This window comes from Onychostoma macrolepis, chromosome 17, assembly GCF_012432095.1.
Source record: "Onychostoma macrolepis isolate SWU-2019 chromosome 17, ASM1243209v1, whole genome shotgun sequence".
Taxonomy (NCBI): domain Eukaryota; kingdom Metazoa; phylum Chordata; class Actinopteri; order Cypriniformes; family Cyprinidae; genus Onychostoma; species Onychostoma macrolepis.
Window position 1 is genome coordinate 13,408,936 of NC_081171.1, and position 22,692 is coordinate 13,431,627.

The 22,692-nt window shown below is 39.6% G+C and overlaps 2 protein-coding genes across 7 annotated transcripts in view; both read right to left on the reverse strand.

The window, feature by feature from the left end:
- Nucleotides 1–5,328, reverse strand: part of peli1b (pellino E3 ubiquitin protein ligase 1b) — a 29,663-nt gene extending 24,335 nt beyond the window's left edge. Inside the window, exons 1-2 of one of the 3 annotated variants that reach the window (XM_058749219.1) lie at nt 4,924–5,328; nt 1,003–1,267 (exon numbers count right to left, since the gene is read on the reverse strand). The gene's annotated coding sequence lies outside the window, so the exon portion shown is untranslated. Of the gene's footprint in view, nt 1–1,002; nt 1,271–4,923 lie in introns of all 3 variants that reach the window. The other 2 variants (XM_058749220.1, XM_058749218.1) reach the window with 2 other exon arrangements.
- Nucleotides 5,329–9,764: 4,436 nt separating this feature from the next.
- The window catches only part of abch1 (ATP-binding cassette, sub-family H, member 1), a 33,355-nt gene continuing 20,427 nt past the window's right edge, over nt 9,765–22,692 (reverse strand). For 3 of the 4 annotated variants that reach the window (XM_058749049.1, XM_058749050.1, XM_058749051.1), the window contains exons 18-20: nt 21,242–21,401; nt 20,584–20,688; nt 9,765–11,748 (exon numbers count right to left, since the gene is read on the reverse strand). In XM_058749049.1, coding sequence (XP_058605032.1) covers nt 11,642–11,748; nt 20,584–20,688; nt 21,242–21,401 — 372 coding nt within the window. In that variant the 3' untranslated portion in view covers nt 9,765–11,641. Of the gene's footprint in view, nt 11,749–20,583; nt 20,689–21,241; nt 21,402–22,692 lie in introns of those variants that run through there. The other variant, XM_058749052.1, reaches the window with a different exon arrangement.

Consider the following 22,692-nt stretch of genomic DNA (forward strand, 5'->3'; position numbering starts at 1 on the left):
ATAACACTGCGTTCTAAAAATGTGGCGCTCAAGGTAAAATTACTTTTTTAAAAAGTTTGACTTTTTCCCCATGCTACTGCTTACATCTCGTGTTTTTTTAATGTAAAAACAGGCCAGCCACACAATGTGTTTTTGTATTTAAAAACATGAAACAGGGTAGTGGAATGGAAAAAAACAAACGCAAGGTCTAGAGATGTGATTTTAAAAGTCAAACTTTTTCCTTGATCACTGCATTGTTAGAATGCAGTGTCATGCACAAGGCACTGCAAAAGCAGCGAGATGTGAGCGCAGTCAAACACGTCTGCATGTTTACATAGAAAAACAATGGAAAAGTGGCGTAATGGACTGCAAACACATTCTATGTATACAACCCCTAAATGTGCGATCTTTGCACACTTCAAACTTATGATACAGAATCACGTAGTTACGTAAACTACAAACAAAGATAGGAAACAATATAAAACTGAAGATAACCATCTAGGAACGAGAAACAGTTACAAACAACACTCAAGCTGAACATGACAGTGAAACGGCATGCTTTCTTAAACGAGTGCGAACAGACAGATGGAGGGAGGACAGGAGAGAGGAGGGGAGGGGCTGAGCTTCAGTTTCAGGGCTTTTTAATTATTCAATGACATGAGCACTGAAACCTAAGAGAAACAAGCAGACTGGACGGTGACAATGAACTAACCATGCAGACACACACAAATACGTACAAAAACACCACAGAGAAACACACACGGTATTGAGTCTCTATGCACTTGGGGCAATGTGTGCATGTCTCAAACAAAAGCTAGCCATCCAAACACACATCTAAAGAACCACTTGCTACCCAGGAGAGCACAATGCAATCTTCCCAGAAACTGTCAAATGATCCCAATGATCCAATAAGGTGGGGGATGCTCTTGGCTGTCTAAACAGGAAACAAGTCATATTTCAGAGCAGTCCATATGCCAGCACTAATAACACTTTAAACACCAGTCAGCTGGTTTTTAGATATACTTTTGAGCAGTTTGAAAGGATCCCCTCTTCATGACGCAAGCACCCGATACTCTGTATGCCAGAGCTCATCCTTCTGCCCATTTCAGCTTTGACTGGCAGAGGCTGACCTCTCGGTCTCCATGACAATAACTCATTTACAGCCCGCAGTGATCAGCTCTGGCTCTTCCCAAAGGAAGTTGAGGGGAACAGAGGCCTGAGATGGGGGTTGGTGTGTCCTTCAGGTCACATGGCCAGTCTCGTCTTTCACACACTGCTCAGAATTTAGCTGCTTGGAGAAAAAAGCATGCAGAAAGTGAGAGTCAGCAGGACAGATTATCACAATCAGGTTCTATTTGGTACATCAGATACTGAAATTTAAATAAGAGTTCAACAGATACACGGGGGCAGAAATTAAATAATCAAAATACATACACGATCAGGTGTGCTAGACTACCATCACACACTATTCAAAAGTTTGGGGTCTGCAAGATTTTTGATGTCTCACCAAGGATGCATTCATTTGATCAAAAATTCTATAAAACTGTAAATACTGTGAAATATTGCATGTGTTGGCAAGCTTGAATTTTCAGAATCCATTACTCCAGTCTTCAGTGTCACATGATCCATTTTTTTGTAACAATGTAAAAGTCTTTACTGTCACCTCCACCTCCTAGTTTACTGTAAAGACAGTAGGCATTTAAAATATACTATACATAATTTCCTCAGTTTTCAGGTGTTGCAACTACAAACAAACAAAGGATTGAAGTAGTCTGTCAGCACAGCCAAGCATGTGAGAAAGAGAGAGAGTTCTTCCTGCTTGCTTTTCCTCTGAGGTGCCCACTGTCTGACCTAGTTTCCACAATATACGTCATCCTCAAAACTTTATTGTGTAGACTCAACAAAGTGGCCAAAAGACAGTAGTGGTTAAAGAATATAATGGTTGTATGTTTACTAGTACACTACTGTTCCAAATGTTTGGTGCCTGTATCATTTTTTCAGAATACATACATTATGCTCACAAAGGGTGTTTTTTTTTTACAAAAATACTGTAATACTGTAAAACAGCAATACTATGAAATATTATTAATTTAAAATAACTGATTTCCATTTTCTATTTTGATGTTTTAAAATGTCATTTATTCCCATGATAGCGAATCAGAATTTTCAGCAGCCATTACTCCAGTCTTCAGTGTCACATGATCCTGCAGAAATAATTCTGATAAGATTTGGTGCTCAAGAAACATTTATTAGCAATGCTGAAAATAGTCGTTCTGCTTAATATTTTTGTGGAAACCTTGATACCCTTTTTCATGATTTTTTTGATGAATAGAAAATTCAATTAAAATTTATTAAAAAAACAGATATATTAATTAATAAATAGAACAATTTAGTTGTCCTTGCCTTTTGAAGGATAATTTATATCTTTACTTTTGTGAGAAATAATTAATCTGATCAAACACATGACAGTTGCATAGATCTAGATTATGCTGTATTGTGCACTTGGGTCAATTAAATAGACACAATCAGCAGTTAATATGGTGAAAGGTCACCGGGGGTGCTATTTAAATGCAGAGGTTTGGCACAATTTCCAAAAAAATCACCATGCTTATTCTTCAAACAAATGTACAATCACTGGAACGTATAAAGTGCGGTGATCAGTCAAAAGTGGGCGACTTGTTTTATCAACCTACAAAGACTTGTGAAACCCGCAAAATGTGTTTCTCATGACTGAAAAAGACAGGTGACAAGCACCAAGTCATAGATTCACTGCACTACTGCAATAGGATTTACTTACACTATGTTGAATTGCCTTACAAGATCTATTCTCAAACATGTAGGCTTAATAAATGGAAAATTCATCATAATGACAGCAAGCTAACTTTGATAGAAGATCAAAGTTGAGCAAAGCAAAACAGCAAATAAAAAGCTAAACTGAACGTTGCGATCTTCATCAGAGAATGACAACATGGCTCCAATGAGCTCCAGGATAAATTCAGGCTTACTGACAGAGACATCAGCCAGTTTCACAGATATCTGATCTGCTGCAAACAGATCAGGGCTCACGTCTATCTCACCATCATAGCACTGATCCAGGAACAGTTTTTCGCAGTTAATGCCACTGCACTGGATAAGATGCAGAGACTAAAAATGAATCCTAAACCTGCAGTCTCAGAAGACAATGAAAGTGATACAGACAGATCATTTTACACTACAGCAGAGTCAGTGCAGCTACCACGCTTGAGGGAATACATGTAATACACGTTACATAAGGTTACATGTACACAAAGACAAACAACATACTCAAATCACCAATACAGCAAAAAATACAAGGCCCAAGTGTCGAGTGGTGGTAACCTTTGCCCTTATTAAAGGAAAGCAGTGAAACGACTAAAGGAAGGGACTCCCTGGTAATTTATCAAGGCAAAACAAACTCAGAGGAAACAATATTTTCTCTTACCAGTAACTTTACTCCACAAACAAGGAACTGTACCGCTTATAGGTAGAAAACAACACCACCACTGTATTGCCAGCATTCAGAATGTTCAGTTTATAAGTGCAAAAAAATACTCTGCATCAAAGTTCTCCTACTATGATAGCCAGTGTGAAGTTCACAAATCTAAATTCACTCAAAATGTGTTTTAAAACCACATACACACACAAACCCCAGAAAATCACTTTAGCTATAGTTTGATCTTTTATTTTAAATTTAACTGTAAACAAACATTTAATAGCTTAATGTTAAAGACAAATATACAATTCAGATAAATTATTAATGTTGATAAATATTTACTTTTTTTTTTTTTTTTTTTTTTAGATAATTCACAAAAATCACTAATAATTATTTTGGCTTTGCAATGTAAGCCTCAAAGTATGTAAATACATTAAAATGTGCTGTGCAAGTTTTTACAGACCAGGCCTAAAATGCAGCAATCAATTTTGTGCAGTCTCTCTATCCACTCAATACTAAAAACTAAGTAGTTTTCCAAGCTTCAGAACAATTTATCAGACAGCTGGAAGTTTCCAATATTCAGCAGTGTGCAATGAATGTGATAGCAGAAACAATGGAGTGACAGTAAATGTTGTATTAACGCATGTTAATCCATTGATTGTTCTAATAAATAATTCAGATGCAGCAGCACCGGCTGGTACCAAAAACGGAAGGGGGGGGGGTGATTGACATCCTGACGTCAGCACGGGAACGGGACAAAGGCCACATTGGGTCGGACCAGATGCTCGGTCTGCCTATGCAAATGACTCTGAGCGTTTAAATACATCAGCAAAGAACAATGACACGTCTGTAACGAGCCCACAAAAGCCAATGCAAATTCTGCCCGTAAAGTATATGAAGTGCACCGCTTTCTCAATTAGTATGTCTCTCCATTGTCTTCGCAAACACATGAGAACGAAGGCTTGTTGTCAATAACTGGACTTGACATATAATATAGAGTGCTATAATACTAGATTATTCTCGTTGAGTAAGCACCCACAGTTGTGAAGTTAATGACTAAAACAGAAGACGCAAAAAAAAAAAATTCACAGTATTTGTATGTAACTTGCGTGACAGAATACCTAAAGAAACATAACAGACAAATAACTAAATGACACTTCTTTACTCTGCTAAACGATAAATGTACTTCAGTTACAGACATTTCATCTTCGCTTTAAGCAAAGCAGAACAACCCCATGACAGTTTATCTGATAGACTCAAACAATACAATAAAAAGGCATAAAAAAAGATGAGCATTTATGTACTAAACCACGAAATCAACTTAAAATGATTCTTAGGATTAAAGTCAACATGATAGCAAGAAGATAGCCTACATACAAAATACAACAAAAGATACAAGACTGCGAAAAACAAGTCAGACTCATTAGTAAACTAAACGTTATTTTATAAAACACAAGAACTGTTTATTTCTCTAATGAATATGAGGTACTCACGGCGGTGCTGGTGTGTTTTTTTTCCGAGGCACGAACAAAGAGCTGCTCCGTTAACACGGGTTTAGCTACAACTGCTGTCTGACTGAATAAATGGTCAAAAAATATATAAAACAAACCAGAATGTAACAGAGAGAGAGAATTAAGGATGAGGATCCTTTACGGACACGCGAGGCTAACTTGCTAACAAAGGCAGGTGTTGAGAGTTCTCCTCAAAATTCAAACAAAAATAATCTCTCTGTCGTTAAATGTGACGTGATCTCAGTCAGTCTCGGGCTTGGAAGGAATACACAGGCTCGAAACAAACAATAATGCCTGTAAAATGGTGTTGTCCGCCGGCTGCTTCTAGAGAGACTGTAAACAGACGGTGGTGTTTTGTGTTGTAGTGGCTAGAGACTAGATGAGCGGAGAAAAAAACCCTGCCGCGTCACTGATCGGGTGAAGAGCATTCTGGGTAATGTAGTTATCATCTCTGAGCGAGTCAGAAGTCGCAAATGCTACTGGGTTAGGTCACACATGTCTCTTTGCAGCAAATCTCATATCTGAGCTGCAGGCACGCCCACAGAAAACAATAACTGCTTTGATTGCCACATTCAAGAGATGTCTGTACAACAGTTTAAAGGAGTAAGGCCCTTATTAGATATTATTCATGAAACACAAGCAGGCTATTCATCTCTCTGTAAATAGCTTAACTTACATAAAAATACAATATATATAGAGACAGAGAGAGAGAGAGAGAGAGAGCAAAATGTTTGGCAAAGGTTAAATGTTTATTTAGGCTATTATTCATTCATTTTTATTTGTATGATTGTTTTATGACCTATTTGAAAACTGAACTGAGTGCTGCTTGCCTTTGCTTAACTTGTCATTAAAGGCATTTGTGTGGTTTCCTGTTTTCCGACACAACACTGCCTTATTTTGGCATGTACTCTTGGAAAGCCATGACTCTGCAATTAAAGACTGTAACACCTGTAACAAGAACAAGTCTATTTTTTTTTTTTACGAGTAATACTGAAGAGTGTTATGGTATTGTTCTTTTAGGGGTTATGAATGCATGATGATGCCTCATCATTAACCATCCATGTCAGGCCCAGTAAAGTTTATTGTCTTTGGAAGAGTAAAAAACAGAAAAGAGGTCATGTAGACATTATAATAGAAGATAACATCTCAAACCTGGCCCAGATGATGGAGGTATTCAGAGACATCAGTCGATCTGATTATTTTGAGCGCATTGACGCTACACAGCCACAGTCCATTTATTATAGACAGTGCTGCTAAAGGAAATCACACAACTTATGTGATTACACTGAGAAAAAAATAGATGCTCAGATTCCTCCTTGTTATTCTGAGTGTACTAAAAGTTCTCTCTCTTTCAAAAAACATTTAGTTCTTGTGCATGTTTCCAAGAGATAATGTCACATCACCTGCTTACATAAACCTAAAAGCAATCAGATCATCTCTCTTCCACCCACTCTTTTATGATATGGGACTTTCCTTGCACTTAAAAGAAAAAACATTATGACTAGTCCTGGTCTAGAGAACGTGTTCAGTAGAGAGATGATTTAACCGTGCCATGTAACTCAAGACAGTGTTTGGGAAAGGGTTCCCAGTAAAGGTTGATTTGTTCAGACATGATCTGGTAATATCCTTCAACTCTAGCCCGAGCCTGCTCATAGCTCATAGCAATGTTGTGAAAACAGTGTAATGTTGGCACAAGTCATGTGTTGAAATACTTTTAATTTTATCACGCTCCAAAAACAATGTAAGCCAGGTGGCTCAACAAAATAACGAGCACACATTTCATATCCATTTGTAGAAACTTTCTGAGATCAGCATGGTTAGTGGTTAGTCAGTGCACACAGATATGTACATGCACACATATCACATAAACTGTGGTGTAGATTGATATCTGCTTAAAGTTGCTTGTATTTATGTTGTCATGGCAACAACACTGACACCTCATGCCTATATTTCTACAATTTGCACCTATATGATACACTCTCTCTCATGCAAAAAACCCATTCTAAAATGCAAATGTCTAGTTAAAATAAATTCTATAAGCATGGGCCGGTTGAATAAGACTAGTCTTAAAAGTTAGTCAGCTAATTTTTTCTTTAAGACTGATCATATTTTTTTAATTTGTTACGTAAATGTAGATTAGTCCAAGTTGAATCCAAAAAATAAGACTGATTACCACTTGGCTAACTGGTAGTTGGTCAGACTAGTTCTAGTTAAGACACTGTCTAACTTAGAGGCTATAAAGTTATGCAACTGGCCCCATATCTCTACACCTTTCATGTTTTCCATTCTACTGCCCTGCATTTTAAACGCATGTGAACGGCCCCTTTAAAAGCTTTGTCTACAGCACTGTACTAATCGTTTATTTGACGGCATACGCTTTATGCTGTTTTACAAGGCTTTTCATTGTCTATAAACGTAGTCCCTGCTTCCTCATAATGGTGGCTACACATTTTAAATGACTCCAAAGGCCGTTGTTGTATCTGAATGGTGATTTGAGAGCCTATTTTAAGTGTTGCCCTGATAGGATTCTGTGTTGTGAAGTGAGCTGAGGAGAAACATGACAGTGTGACAGCAGCATGTGATAAAATCACAACACTGGGGCTCAACCAAATATTACAGTTTGGGGGCTGGTGTTCAGAGTGTTGTCCCAGCTGTCATGGTGACTGTAACTATGTATGAAAATATATTTGCAGAATGTTTAGAACATGGAGAAACAAACCTGAAGAATCATGTGCACAGGAGTCAAGATACTTTTTAATGTTCAAGATCACCTGCACTGAGCTGTATTTCAAATCGGCAGCATAAAAGTACTTAAAATCAATGTAAAGTGCAAATAAATATCTAGCTCTTTCTCGGATATATTTAACAGAATAATGATGAGCTGCAGTAGATTCTCTCTCAGAAGTAATTTCTTTCTAAATCCAAACCTGCCCTAACACAGCAGTGAGACAGTGGCAAAAAAAATCTATTTATAGACTTTGATTTCACTGGGTGAATTGCTGGTGATGTCATCTAGTCACTTAGACACTGTATCTCTACACTCTTAAAAATAAAGGTGCCATAGAAGAACCATTTTTGGTTCCACAAAGAACCATTCAGTCAAAGGTTCTTTAAAGAATCATCTCTTTCTTACCTTTTTATAATCTGAAGAACCTTCTTTCACCACAAAGAACCTTTTGTGAAACACAAAGGTTCTTCAGATCTGAAAGGTTCTTTATGGAACCATTTAGACAAAAAGGTTCTTCTATGGCAACGTGAAGCAGCTTTATTTTTAAGAGTGAATGTGGTTTTTCTTCTTGATATAACTACTCCACCCCTGTATTTCTATGAAAAGTTGCATCGATTCTCATTAAAATGATAAAGTGATTTTGGTGTGAAGGAAGTGGCGTTTATTAAACCAGAATATTGGATAACCCAATGATTACTGCGGTTTTGTGACCTTTTCTCAAACTTAAAAGCCAAAGAAGAACACTTTTCTTAGAAATAAAATCCAGAATAATTCTTTTTTTTTTTTTATCAGCTGATGTCCAGTAATGGATTGCCTGTATTTTTCGAGCAACTATGACTCCTGATCATGTAACCTGGGTGTGGGGTTTGATTTCCTGTAATAAGTGATGCCTTGTACGTGAGGATGGGCATTTTTCCAGTCGTTCCTAGAACTTAAGAATGCAGAGTAAAGTTTTAGCTTATTCTTAGAAGACTCTTTATTTCCTGACAGTGGAATGAGACAGTTCAATAGAACTGAACAATTTGACAACATCATTTACTTACCATAATTTACATTAAATTAACAATCCTCATTTGTTATCAAGGTAACACTATCTTCAGAACCTGTTGCATAAGAGATGAAAGTTGACACTGATAAACAGTGTGATGTTTGACACTTCAGACAACTACGCTAGCATTACATCAGCAGCATGGATAGTAAACTGACGTGATGTATCTGACTGCCTGACCTTTCTTTCAAAACCAGAGATATTCACATCAGTAGATATCAGATAAGATTAATAACAGAAGTCTCTCAGATTCAATAAGCTTCTTTGATTATTGGTGTGCCAGCATGCTGGATGTAGCTGGCCTTGCTACAGGAATAGTTATTTTTAAATGATATTGTCTCTGACTAGCATTGATGGAATGATGCATAGATGAATCACTTCGTCTGGTTCATCAAAACAGGAAATGTGTTTACATTAATATTTTTAGAATGGAAATTTGTGAGGAAAATATTTGTAATATTCTGGGAATGATCTATTAAAGGGATAGTTCACCCAAAAATGAAAATTCTGTTAATTACTCACCCTCATGTCGTTTCAAACCCGTAAGACCTTTGTTCATCTTCAGAAAACAAATTAAAGATTTTTGATGAAATCCGAGAGCTTTCGGACCCTGCATAGACAACAAAGCAACTACTATGTTCAAGGCCCAGAAACGTAGTAAGGACATCATTGAAATAGTCCATGTGACATCCGTGGTTCAACCTTAATTTTATGAAGCTACGAGAATACTTTTTCTCCGCAAAAAAACAAAAACAACTGATGTCAGTTGAACCACTGATGTCACATGGACTGTTTTACCGATGTCCTTACTGCGATTCTGTGCCTTGACCATTGTATGAATGAATGAATGAAGCATTTATATAGCGCTTTATTGTGTATTGCTATACACCCAAAGCGCTTTACAATCATTGTAGTACCCTTGCTGTCTATGGAGGGTCAGAAAGCTCTCGGATTTCATCAAAAATATCTTAATTTGTGAAGATGAATGAAGGTCTTACGGGTTTGGAACGACATGAGGGTGAGTAATTAATGACAGAATTTTAATTTTTGGGTGAACTATCCCTTTAAATTTATGAGTCATCTTGAGAAGCTTTTGAAGCCAGTAGAGATTTGAAATTCAGATATTGAAATGTGATAATGAGCTGGTAATGAATGAGGATGGTGAAGAAATGTACAAGAGCTGAAAGAGCAAGTGGTGGGTTTTGATAAACATTGCTGAATAAATACAAAAACAGTCAATATACAAATATGAAGATCTTATTAAAAAGGTTTACTGTTGAAAAAGATGTCATTAATTCCATTAAGATCATTTTACACCAAGAGCATGTCAATGTGCACATATATGGGGGATTTATATGCAACAATTCAAGAGGTAGAAAATAATGGTCTTGTGTGTGTATAAAGGTGACACGATGACCTTTCAAAATGGCACAGTACTTAACAAACCTTTGCCAAACATTTGTCTCTAAGCCTCAACCGGAGCCAGACACAAAAAATCTAGAACCAACAAAGCTCTAGTCCTAAAATCAACTGTCAGCCTGTTCTATCAAAACATACCATGAAATTCCAGTGTGGGCGTCATTATTACTACAATGAAAAGCCTGTTTCATAATAATCTAAATATTTGCAGAACTTTCAAACAGCAGCAGCACTTTCCTGTTTAATTTTTCATTTACATGAAAAAAAAAAAGCATTCAGTTTGTGAACTTTTCAAACCGTTCAAAGTACAGATATCGGATATAATGTCAACCATATTTAAACAAACTAACAATTGCTTAGTAGCATGCAAAGTCTTTTGACTGAGTTAAGCAGGGCCTAGATTTGTTCAGTCTGACTGTGGTGTAGAGACTTCAGAGAATTGAAACCAAACCAGAACCTGGAGCTGGTCGGTAAAGGTAGAAATCAAGTGTCCTAATGTTGAACTTCAAGATTCAAGGAGAAGAAAATATGAAAGCATGATAAATTTGTTGACATTTAAGAAGGACAGTGAAACACACAAGATTTATACCCCAAACCAAGAAGCAATTAGTATCTATTTAAAATATCCTTCATGCATTCATCAAATATTGCACGCTAAAATATTCATCAAACTATTTTCACCAGTTCACATAACTCAGCATATGGCTTGCATTGTAATGCAGTTTGTGCTGCTGTCTTTCAAATACAATATATATTAAAACACAGGACTAAACTTGTCTTTTCAGTTCAACTTGCAGGTTTAACTTTGGCCTGCTATGTGCTCAAATGTAAACATTGCAGTTCTTCCTTCATTTTCTTTATGGCACTTGATGGATTATTACACCCAGACTGCTCATCTAAAAATGTTTACCATAAAAAAAGAACAAGCAGCAGTTTGGAAAACAAAACACTCCTATGGAAGGGTGAACTGTGCCCAGTGAAGAATCCTTGCTAAGCAGTGCTCTTTCTGTTCAGGATGAGGGAGTACAAGGGTGGGCAACATTGTAGGTTTCCCTAAAGCAAATTAGGTGTCTGGTTGTACCCAGTCTAAGGTTTACTGGCACAGACAAGGCATATGGAACATGCACTAAAAACCTAGTCAGTGAATCTGAATTCAGGATGCATTACATAAACCACGGGGAAAAGAGGGTATGGAAAGTTCCAGCAGTTGGCTTCAGCACTTGCTTTCTTCTTCTTTGATGTTTTTTAAATAATTGAAGCCCGTGTGAAACTCATAATGAGTGTTATGTGTCACATTGTCAGTAAACTGTTTGTGGAATAGGTCTCTTAGCTGGTTGAGGGATGCCCTGAGTTTCACGCTGATAGTCCTTGGGAGGCCAGTTGTGGGTGAATGGCATATTAAAGGAGAGAGAGGCTCAGATTGGCAAATCCATGTGTCAATCATCTTTTGGCCTCGCCGGACACCACTATACCCAATCTGAAGCACCTTTCCTCGGCAGAGCCTCTCACGTTCTCAGCTTGAGAATGACTGTTGCCAGCATAAGGAAGAATGTGTTCCAGCCCAGAGTAACTGCAAAACCTCGCCAGACCATCATACGGGACAGACCCCAACCTGAATGTGAAATAAGAGGATCAGTACCAGAACATGAAGACAGAAAACAAATCGATGTATTTAAGGAAACTGTTCAATGTTAAAGGGGTGGTTTACTGCAATTTCACTTTTTTCATTTTAAATAGTGTGTAATGTTGCTGTTGGTGCATGAACAGTATCTGCAAAGTTGCTGCGCTGAAAGTTCAACGTAAGCGGAGATATCGTCTTTTAAAAATCAGGAAGTTTAATGCCTACAAAAACGACTCGTATGGGACTACAACGAGATACTTCCCGGGTTGCATACGTAACAAACCCATGAATTTGCATCAACCCCTCCCTCCGGAACATGCAAAAAAGGGGGCAAGGCCATGTTCTGCGGCTTTGTCGAAGAGGAAGAGTTATAGTGGAGAGTTGTAGCCATGCCTTTGAAACGGTGTTATTTTCACCCAGCTGTCAGGTCTTCTGTGTTCGGGCTTCCTACGGACGCTGTAGTTCGTCAACAATGGTTAAAATTGATGTTTGATTATGTTCCTGACAATTACAATCCTAATTTAGCTCTCTGTGCTGCGCATTTTACGGAAGACAGCTTCCAGAATCTACACGAGTTCAATGCCGGATTCACACAGAAACTATTACTAAAACAAGCAGTTCCAACTTTAAAACCAGAGGCAGCAGTTGTTGGGCCACAACCTGTAAGTAAGATTTAATCATTTTAAATGTATTTGCATGTATAATTTCAGACGTAATGTTTTAGTTTTATCAAGGTCGTAAACAAATGCCAACACTGGCTTTAGTAGCCAGTTAGTTAAATGCTATTTCGTGTGTCTATGACAAACGCGTACAAACATTTTGGACCCGAATTTGTAATTATGTACTAATTTTGTAAATGTATTTTCCATGTATATTTTATGACGTAATTTTTCGATTTGATCAAGAATGTAAACACAAGCCAACGCTGTTTGGTTATAGTAGCCAGTTAGTTCGATACTATTTTGTGTGTATAAGACAAACGTGTACAAACTTCAAAAAATTATATGTAATCACAACAGCAAACTTCCATTCAGAAACGTTTTGTAAGAGCCGTGCTTGCGGAAGTTCTGCTTGACTCTCTTCATTACCGCTTTCTGGGTCTGATTCTGGCTCAAACTGATACGGCAATATTGACACCATTATTTACATTTGACCGGAGCACATGCAACTGTCGCCTGTAAAGGTAATGGCCGTGAAGTTTCCGGACAATGTGCAGTACACAGTTTAGCCAATCACAACACACCGGCCCAACTAACCAATCTGAGCCCATTGCCTGTTTCTGAGGGAGTGGTTTCATAGAATCAAGAAGTCAACCGGTCGTTCAAATGACAGAGGAGAAAGCGGCTTACAATAAAGGTGAAATATATGAAAAATAAGGCGTTTTTTAACAAACGAAACACGAAGACATGTTATATTGCACCCCATAAACACAATCAAACAAAGAAAAAAAACAGTAAACCACCCCTTTAAATTCTTAAATTTGTGAAAGCCTCACGAACCTGACTGAATCGATTCACTAGAATGATTCAGACTTTTCAACACTACACACACATGATAGATTTAGGCATGAGCATTTAGGACAGCTGTTGAGTTAACCTAACTTTATGTAGATTGTCATGAATCCGGGTCCACGATGCTCCCTCTCACCACCAGAGGTCACTGTCTCCCGGATTCAATTCCCCAAACTCCACTCACCTCATTATTGTTTAATTTGCCCCAGCTGTGTTCCTGATTGCCGTCCCTACTTAAGCTCCCTGTGTTTTCTGTTCTGGTCTCGTTTGTCTTACTTTTGTGCCAGGTATGCCTGTGATTTATGTCTGCCCTGTGCCTCGTGTATGTCTTGTTTTCAGTGGTTGTGTTTATTCTGGCTTTTTCCCCTTCGGGGTGGTTTCAGTTGTGTTTTTGTTTATTTTGTAATTTGTTAATAAAGAAGATTCCTTTTGCCAGCAATTGAGTCTTCGTTCCTCCCAATCCGTGACAGTACAAACGAGCCATTTGAAGACTCAGCGGCAATGGGAATCTTCTTGTACCCAGCTCCTGGTCGACAGAGGAACCAGGCCCCAGCCAGTGGGCCGCATCCTTGCCCACAAGACAATCGCCCTTTTGGGTGGTACGCCGAAGACCTCTTTGAGGTAGGCCAGGAGCTGGGGATTAGAGGGAGCACCCTCATCCACCTGTTTTTAGCGGGCCTGGATGAGCCTGTCAACCGGGAGGAGCTGGGGGAAATAGATACGTGGTCCTATTGGGAGATGGTCGACCACGTCATCTATTTGAAGGAGGTGGAGCTGCGGGAGGGTGCCCCCCTCCCAGTCTGGGCTGTTGCTCCAGAACCTCCTCGGATCGTGCCAGCCACTTCCAGAATCTCGGGGTTTTTCTTTGGGTGCCCCGGGCTGAGACGCAGCGTTGAGGATCCTCTGCTGATGTCGGTGAGGAGGCGGCGGTTCCCGCTCACGAAGTTCAGTGGCGGCACCCATTCACAGGGCTCCCGCGCCCGCTCACAAAGCTACCGAAGCGGGGATAGCCGCTGAGCTTTTCTCTGAGGGGGCAGGGCTCATCTCAGGCCTTCCCGAAGCGGCGGTGCCCGCTCACGATCCTCTCGAGGCGGCAGTGCCCGCTCACAAAGCTCCCGAGGCGGCGGTGCCCGCTCACAAACCTCCCGAGGCGGCGGTGCCCGCTCACAAAGCTCCCGAGGCGGCGGTGCCCACTCACGATCCTCTCGAGGCGGCGGTGCCCGCTCACAAAGCTCCCGAAGCAGCGGTGCCCGCTCCCGAACCTCTCGAGGCGGCGGTGCCCGCTCACGAACCTCTCGAGGCGGCGGTGCCCGCTCACGAAACTCCCGAGGCGGCGGTGCCCGCTCACAAAGCTCCCGAGGCAGCGGTGCCCGCTCACGATCCTCTCGAGGCCGCGGTGCCCGCTCACAAAGCTCCAGGCGGCGGTGCCCGCTCACAAACCTCTCGGCGGCGGTGCCCGCTCACGATCCTCTCGGCGGCGGTGCCCGCTCACAAAGCTCAGCAGCGGTGCCCGCTCACAAAGCTCCCGAGGCAGCGGTGCCCGCTCACAGTTCCTCCGAGGCGGCGTTGCCCGCTCACGAACCTCTCGAGGCGGCGGTGCCCGCTCACAGTTCCTCCGAGGCGGCGGTGCCCACTCACGAACCTCTCGAGGCGGCGGTGCCCGCTCACAGTTCTTCCGAGGCGGCGGTGTCCGCTCACGTTCCTCCCGAAGCAGCGGTGCCCGCTCACAAATCTCCCGAAGCGGCGGTGCCCGCTCACGAACCTCTCGAGGCGGCGGTGCCCGCTCACAAACCTCTCGAGGCGGCGGTGCCCGCTCACAGTTCTTCCGAGGCGGCGGTTCCCGCTCACGATCCTCCCGAGGCGGCGGCTCCCGCTCACGTTCCTCCCGAGGCGGCGACGCCCGTTCACACAGCTCCCGATTCTCCCAAGGCGGCGGCACTCGCTCACAAGGCTCCCGAAGCGGTGGCGCCCGCTCACAAAGCTCCCGATCCTCCCGAGGCGGCGGCGCCCGTTCACAAGGCTCCCGAAGCAGCAGAGCCAGCCACTGCCTGTTTCAGGGTGGCAGCTCCACACACACTGCTGTGGTGGCCGCTGGTTCTGCCCTGGGTCCCCATCCCGCCGGCGCTGCCTCAGTCCCCAGGTCCCCCACCAGCACATGGACCTGGCCCCCCATCCCTCCCCTTCCTTTGCTCCGTTCCCGCCTGGCCATCCCCCTGGTTGGGTGCTTGGGAACGTCTGGAATCCATTCCTTAGAGGGGGGGTCCTGTCATGAATCCGGGTCCACGATGCTCCCTCTCACCACCAGAGGTCACTGTCTCCCGGATTCAATTCCCCAAACTCCACTCACCTCATTATTGTTTAATTTGCCCCAGCTGTGTTCCTGATTGCCGTCCCTACTTAAGCTCCCTGTGTTTTCTGTTCTGGGCTCGTTTGTCTCACTTTGGTGCCAGGTAATGCCTGTGATATCTGTCTGCCTTGTGCCCCGTGTATGTCTTGTTTTCAGTGCTTGTGTTAGCTCTGGCTTTTTCCTCTTCGGGTGGTTTCAGTTGTGTTTTTGTTTATTTTGTAATTTGTTAATAAAGAAGATTCCTTTTGCCAGCAATTGAGTCTTCGTTCCTCCCAATCCGTGACATAGATAGTTAAAAATCTGGTTCTACAAGACTATTTTTAAACAGTCACAGGTAAAATTGAGGAAGACAATAATTAACCTGTACAGCATGTACAGACTCCTCCCAGAGCAGTGTTTAATATTATTCATAAACTATTATAGTATGTATTAATGTTTTAAATTAGCTTTTATTTTGATATATTTTCAGTTTCAGTATTTTCATTTCATTTTATATTTTCAAGGTTACATATGTCATCAATTTTTTTTATGTAACCTTTAATTTTTTTCCAATTTTAGTACTTCCATTTAAACTTAGGTTACTTTATTTCACTTAGTTGTCAAGACAACAGTTCTAATTTTCGTTTACGTTTTCAGTTTACGTAACAAACATTTATATTTTATTTCAGCTTTATATCAGTTAACACATTTATAAAACCGGTTTAGTTAACAATAACTTTGCGGCGTCATTTGAAAACAGCGTGAGTGATTCAACTGGACCGCGTCTTCTCTCTTTCACTCTCTCAAAGCGGCTTCACATCAGCAATACAACGAGCTGATCCAAGACTTTCACTCGCATTTCAGGACAGTTGACAGAATTGTCACTTGCTAATCGGGTCACTTGCTGTTGTATCGTCACAAAAATGCACGTCTTTTTAAACTAATCAGTACTCGCACGCTCCAGAGGTGCTCTCAAGGCTGAGCGCTCAGTCACATCCAAAGCCGCCTAGCAAGTAGTATCATATTGAGTTCTTTTTCATAGTTTGTTGTTGAGACTAAGGGGCCAAATACACACAAAATTACGCAAAAATGGCCGTTCTGGCGAATATCCAGGTTTTTTCTTAAGTAAATGTGAACAGTTGAGAAAGGAAACGCATGTGTATAGGCTATTGGATCCGTGCATGTCTTGTGAGAGCAGAGAAGTTCACATGTCACGTCTTTTGCGCGCTCGTGTTCTTTATTTCAAATGTAGACGTGCCTACAGTCATTGTAGAGGATTTTTCATATATGCACACTATAGGTCAGCACAAACGTCTTTCATATTGGTGCGTGAGGAGGGGGATCCGACAAAATGAGGTGCCGGATCGGATTTCGGAGGTGCCGGATCCGGATGCAGCTTGTTCCGGCACAAATTAAGCGATGTCATTGTGGTGTCATGATCAAAAACCAAAGGGCTCAGGTAGATTATTGAAGGGGAAAACCAGGTTTGTGTACAGTCTGTACATTTCCAGTCACATGACCAGTCTCAGTTCAGGTCTAGCCTGTACAGTATCAGCAGTCAATTAACTCTAATATGTTTGAACTTGAACTTTGACTGTGTGTCATCCTCTGAGCCTCTCTGTCTAACCAGCGGTTCTTGTTCATGAGAAATGCTGGCATGTAAACAACAGGGAAGCTGTGTGCAGTGTTGCCAGATTGGATGGACGATTTCCAGCCCAAAAGCTTACAAAAACCGCCCAAAACTTTAACTGTCAAAATAATGTGATAGAATGTAAATCAAGGTTGATAAGAACCATTTTTAACTTCTTATAACGAAATAATGATGACAAAATAATATAAATATGCTAGATAAATTAATAGATCAAATCGGGGCAAATACATTAAAGAGAACTACCAAATATGATTAAAATATGCAAGCAGACAAAAACACACGCATCATTTTCAATGTAAGTGATCAGAATAAGCAACGTAATTATAGGTATTTCACACTCGTTCATGCACACACCACGACAGTCAAAACTGTGTCATTCTGTATGATAATCCGACAATAAAAATTTTTACAACAACAATAATGCTCTTACCTTCGTGTCGCTCTATAATTTCACACAGAACTAATCTTTCGTGAAGTTCATATTGAACATAATATAGAACTTTGCACAGTCAAAGCTAACAAGTCCAGCAGCTTTAAAGGATATCCTACCAATCCGGACCTTTTAAAAGATAAAAGACAGGATCGTATAGAATAGATTTTGATTAAATAATTTAACTCTGCTCTGATTTCGGAGTTGCAGTGATATAGCCTTCATGTCATCTCCCTCAACAGGTGTAATTCACGTTTTGAGAGTTAAAACACTCTCCAATCTTTACCATTGAATTTATATATAGGCATTATGATCACTTACAGTTACATTCAAAATCAGATCCGTTATCGCGCTAAAAACCAGTCACTCATTAATCATCACGTCTGTCTGCTGATCCCTAGTGATTGGCTAAAAGTGTGGCCACGACATCAAACTGTGTGTTTAGTAACGTTGTGATGACTGATTGGATGCATGCAGTAGGCTATATATGCACACTTGGGCTTGTTTGTTAACCAAATAGCCTATACAATTCATATGTTTTGAAAACCGCCAAACTGACCAAAAACCAGCCCAAATTTTGTCCACCCGCCCAAGCCAATATTTACCCGCCCAATCTGGCAACACTGGCTGTGTGTTTAATTTAGGAATGGAGGCAGACACTCCTCCTGCTCCGTGAATAATTGAGAGAGAAGAGTGTCAGGTGTCGTGAAGTCTCCTGTAACTCAAGATGTTTGTATCAGAGGGAAAATGTTAGTTGAGTGAGATTTCAGAGAGAATTGTTCTGTGTGTGTCGGCTGAACACATCACACAAGAGATGTTACATATCTGAGGTGTGCGGGTAGGGCAGTCCATTTGAAATGTGTGATGTGATGATAGAGACACGCTTCAGAGAAGACTCCACTCGTAGTATGCTCAACGACCAACACAACCGTAACACACCATTCGTCATGTTTATATGTAAACGTTTGAGATTGTCTCCTAAAGCGATGACAAAATGACAAATACTTTTTATACTATTATAATATAAAATAGTTATTAATATAAAATAGTATTATTTTTTACATTAGGTCACAAATATTATATATATATATATATATATATATATATATATATATATATATATATATATATATATATATACACACATACACATACATACACACACGTGGTCAGAAATTGTTGGTACCCTTGGTAAATATGATCAAAGGCGGCTGTGAAAATAAATGTGCATTGTTAATCCTTTTGATCTATTATTTAAAAAAATCACAAAAATCTAACCTCAAATTGGAGAATAAGAATTTAAAAAAGGGGGGAAATATCATTATGAAATAAATATTTTTTCTCAAGTACATGTTGGACACAATTACTGGTAAAGAAATTCTTATGAGTAAAATATATCCGAAATATATTCCCATTCATATTCACAATTCTGAGCACACCAGCGTGATTATGAACATGACATTATCCAGCCATGACTTCCTGTTTCTCAGAAATATAAATGGGAGGGAAAACAAAGCCCAAATTCCAAATGAATCAGCCATCACAATAAGAAAAAACAAAGAATATATTTCTGATGTGCAGCAAAAGATAACTGAGCTTCACAAATTAGAAAGTGGCTTTAAGAAAAGAGCTAGAGCAGTGAAAATTCCCATTTCCACCATCAGGGCAATAATTAAGAATTTCCAATCAACATAAAATGTCAAACAGCACCAACATCATCACATGTTGTTTGGGAGGGTTTCAAGAAAAAAAAAAGATTTCACTAAAAAACCATCTCCAGCATATTCAGTTATCAGACATGACTGGAACTTCAAATGGGACTGGCTTCTATGGTCAGATGAAACTAAAAAATGAGCTTTTTAGCAGCAAACACTCAAGATGGGTTTGGTGAACACAAGGATAAAAAGTACCCCATGTGTACAATGAAATATAGTGCTGTATTTTTGATGTTGTGGGCCTATATTTCTGCTGGAGGTCCTGGACATCTTGTTTAGACACATGGCATAATGGATTCTATTAAATACCAACAGATAAAAAAATCAAAAAGTGACTGATTCTGTTAGAAATCTTATAAAGGGCCATGTTTGGATCTTCCAACCGGACAATAATCCAAACACAAACCTTAAAAAAAACACAAATATGGGTCACTGAGCACAAAACCAAGCTTCTGCTGGCCAATCCAGTCCTCTGACCTGAACCCTATAGAAAATGAGTGAGGTGAACTGAAGAGGAGAAGCACCAACATGGAGCTGGGAATCTAAAGGGTCTGGAGAGAATCTGGATGAAGGAATGGTCTCTGATCTCTTGTCAGGTGTTTTTTAACCTCATCAGGCATTATAGGAGAAAACTACTATACTATTTTGGCAAATGGAGGTTTCAAAAAGTATTGAATAAAAGGGTACCGTTAATTGTGTCCAATGTGTATTTCATAATGATATTTCCCCCATTTTAAATTCTTATTCTCCAATGAAAGGTTAGATTTTTGTGAATTTTTTAAATAATAGATCAAAAGGATTAAGAATGCAGATTTATTTCCACAACCTTCTTAGATCACATTTACCAAGGGTACCAACAATTCTGACCACGTGCGTGCGTGTGTGTGTGTGTGTGTGTGTGTATATATATTAATTAAATACAAATATATTAATAAATAAAATTACTGACAAAATTATAAATGTACTTATAAGATACTTGTTACTATAAATAAATAAATTATAATTAAAATGATAAATTTATTGTTGTCTTATCAAATAAAAAAAATAATTTACTTAAAATAAATATATTTATAATAAATTATAATATTTATTATTATTATAATATACTATAAATAAAAGATTTATATCATAAGTTTATCGGTACTGGTGCTATATTAAATGTGTGTGCACGTGCATGAGTGCACATACTCTACCTCTGTACATGATGCAGCGCAGGGCTTCAGATGCGTAGGTCTGGGGCAGGACTAGACTCAAATAACGCAGAGGATACGGGATACACTCAACCGGCCAGATAACACCTACAGGAGGTAATTTCATTAATGTAAAACTTTAATCTGTAACATCATCTACGTATGTATATTTTTAGTAGTTACTAGTGTGTTTGTGTTACTTGAGCAGGCCATAAATGACAAATTAGATGGTGCATTTTAATGTGAAATATGACCGGTAAGTGGGGTCAAGACCTCACTAAGGAGAATTTCCTTCCATTTCTTTACAATAATGACCTGTATTTCCTTTCCATTTTTATCTCATCCATCAATCATCATTCACTCTGTTTATTCCACTCCACTATCAATCCACGATTTTACTCACTGTTGAATCACATCCATTAATCCACTGGACACACCCAGATAGTATGGCCTAATATAGCTCTTATTATATTTTCTGGACTGCACCATTTTGGGGAGGAGGGAGAAATGACAGACAATCTTAACATAGAGGGCTGCATCAATACAAAGGTGTGAGGTTTAAGGGTAACTTAAATATAAATAATAGCAAGTAAAATAAGCCACAGAGTAACCTTATCCTATCTAATTTATTTTTTAACATCTGTGAGATCAAACAGTGTACCGCTAATGATGAGGTTGGGGTAGAAGATTCCAAGAGCCGCCTGATTTGCTGACTGCTCGTCATCGATGGCAGAGGAAATGACCAGTCCAAAGGAGATTCCCGTCACTCCCTGCAGCACAATCAGTGAGATCACCAAAGCCAGAGATCCTTCATTAGGAATCTGCAATAGAGAGAGAGAGACATGAAAAATATGGTGATGATAAAAATATTATGAAAGAGCTTTATTCCAGTTCACAGCATCCATATAAATCACACAGGGTATGATGACACTTTCAGATATGAAATAATATATGTAAATATAAAATATAAGTGATCCTGCTTAATGTTTTTATGAGCATTATGTATACACATGTGCATGTATTATATTTCGTCATCATACTCTAAACGTAATCTTAAATGCAGAGCTAATTTACTATTGTATAACTTAATAAAATACATGTGAGAAAAAAAAAAGTACTCAAGTACAGAATGACTACTGGGTAAATTTCCCTCTCCACTTCCTGTGAAGTGCTATTTTAGTCCCTGTACTTTTCTTCAAATCGCACCCCTGATATAAAGTGTCAAATATACCATTTTAACATTATGTTGCAAAACCAATACATATGTGTAATATTTAACAATAGGTTGTTTTTAAACAGTGATTCAAACCTATAGTATCTGAACATACCGGCATGACACAGACATCATAAGCGAGTGTGAAGAGTATTTTGTGTGAAGCTCACAGCTCTTATTGGCTGATTACACAGAACATGTAAGTCAATTCAGCATCTTTACTGCTAGAGTTACACATCAGAAATAGAATCGCTAATCTACAGCTGGGTCTGTTACCAAAGCAATCCCTTTGTTGCCACTGTGGTCAAGCACAAATCACTAGACACAATTATTTATGAATAAATTAACTTACATGGCTCAGTCCCAGGGCTGTTTCTAAAATTCACAGAGCACAGGACAATTCACAGATGCTAATTCCCCCCTACAACAGCCCTGCTCAGTCTTGACATGCTTAAGGGGATAGTTCACCCAAAAATAAACATTCTGTAATTAATTACTCACCCTCATGTTGTTCCAAACCCCCAAGACCCATGAGACGCAAGACCTTCGTAAGACATCTTCAGAACACAAATCAAGATATTTTTGATGAAATCCGAGCGCTTTCTGACCCTGCATAGACAGCAGCGCATCTACCATGTTGAAGGCCCAGAAAGGTACTAAGGACATTGTTCAAATAGACGTGACATCAGTGGTTCAACCTTAAATTTATGAAGCTACAAGATTACTTTTATGTGCAAAGGTCAGCTCCTGCATCTGCAGCATCATGTGCATCGGTCATGGTACTTACTACGTTGTCCTTACTACGCTTCGAGGCCTTGAATGTGGCAGTTGCATTGCTGTCTATGGAGGGCCAGAAAGCTCTCGGATTTCATCAAAAATATCTTAATTTGTGTTACGAA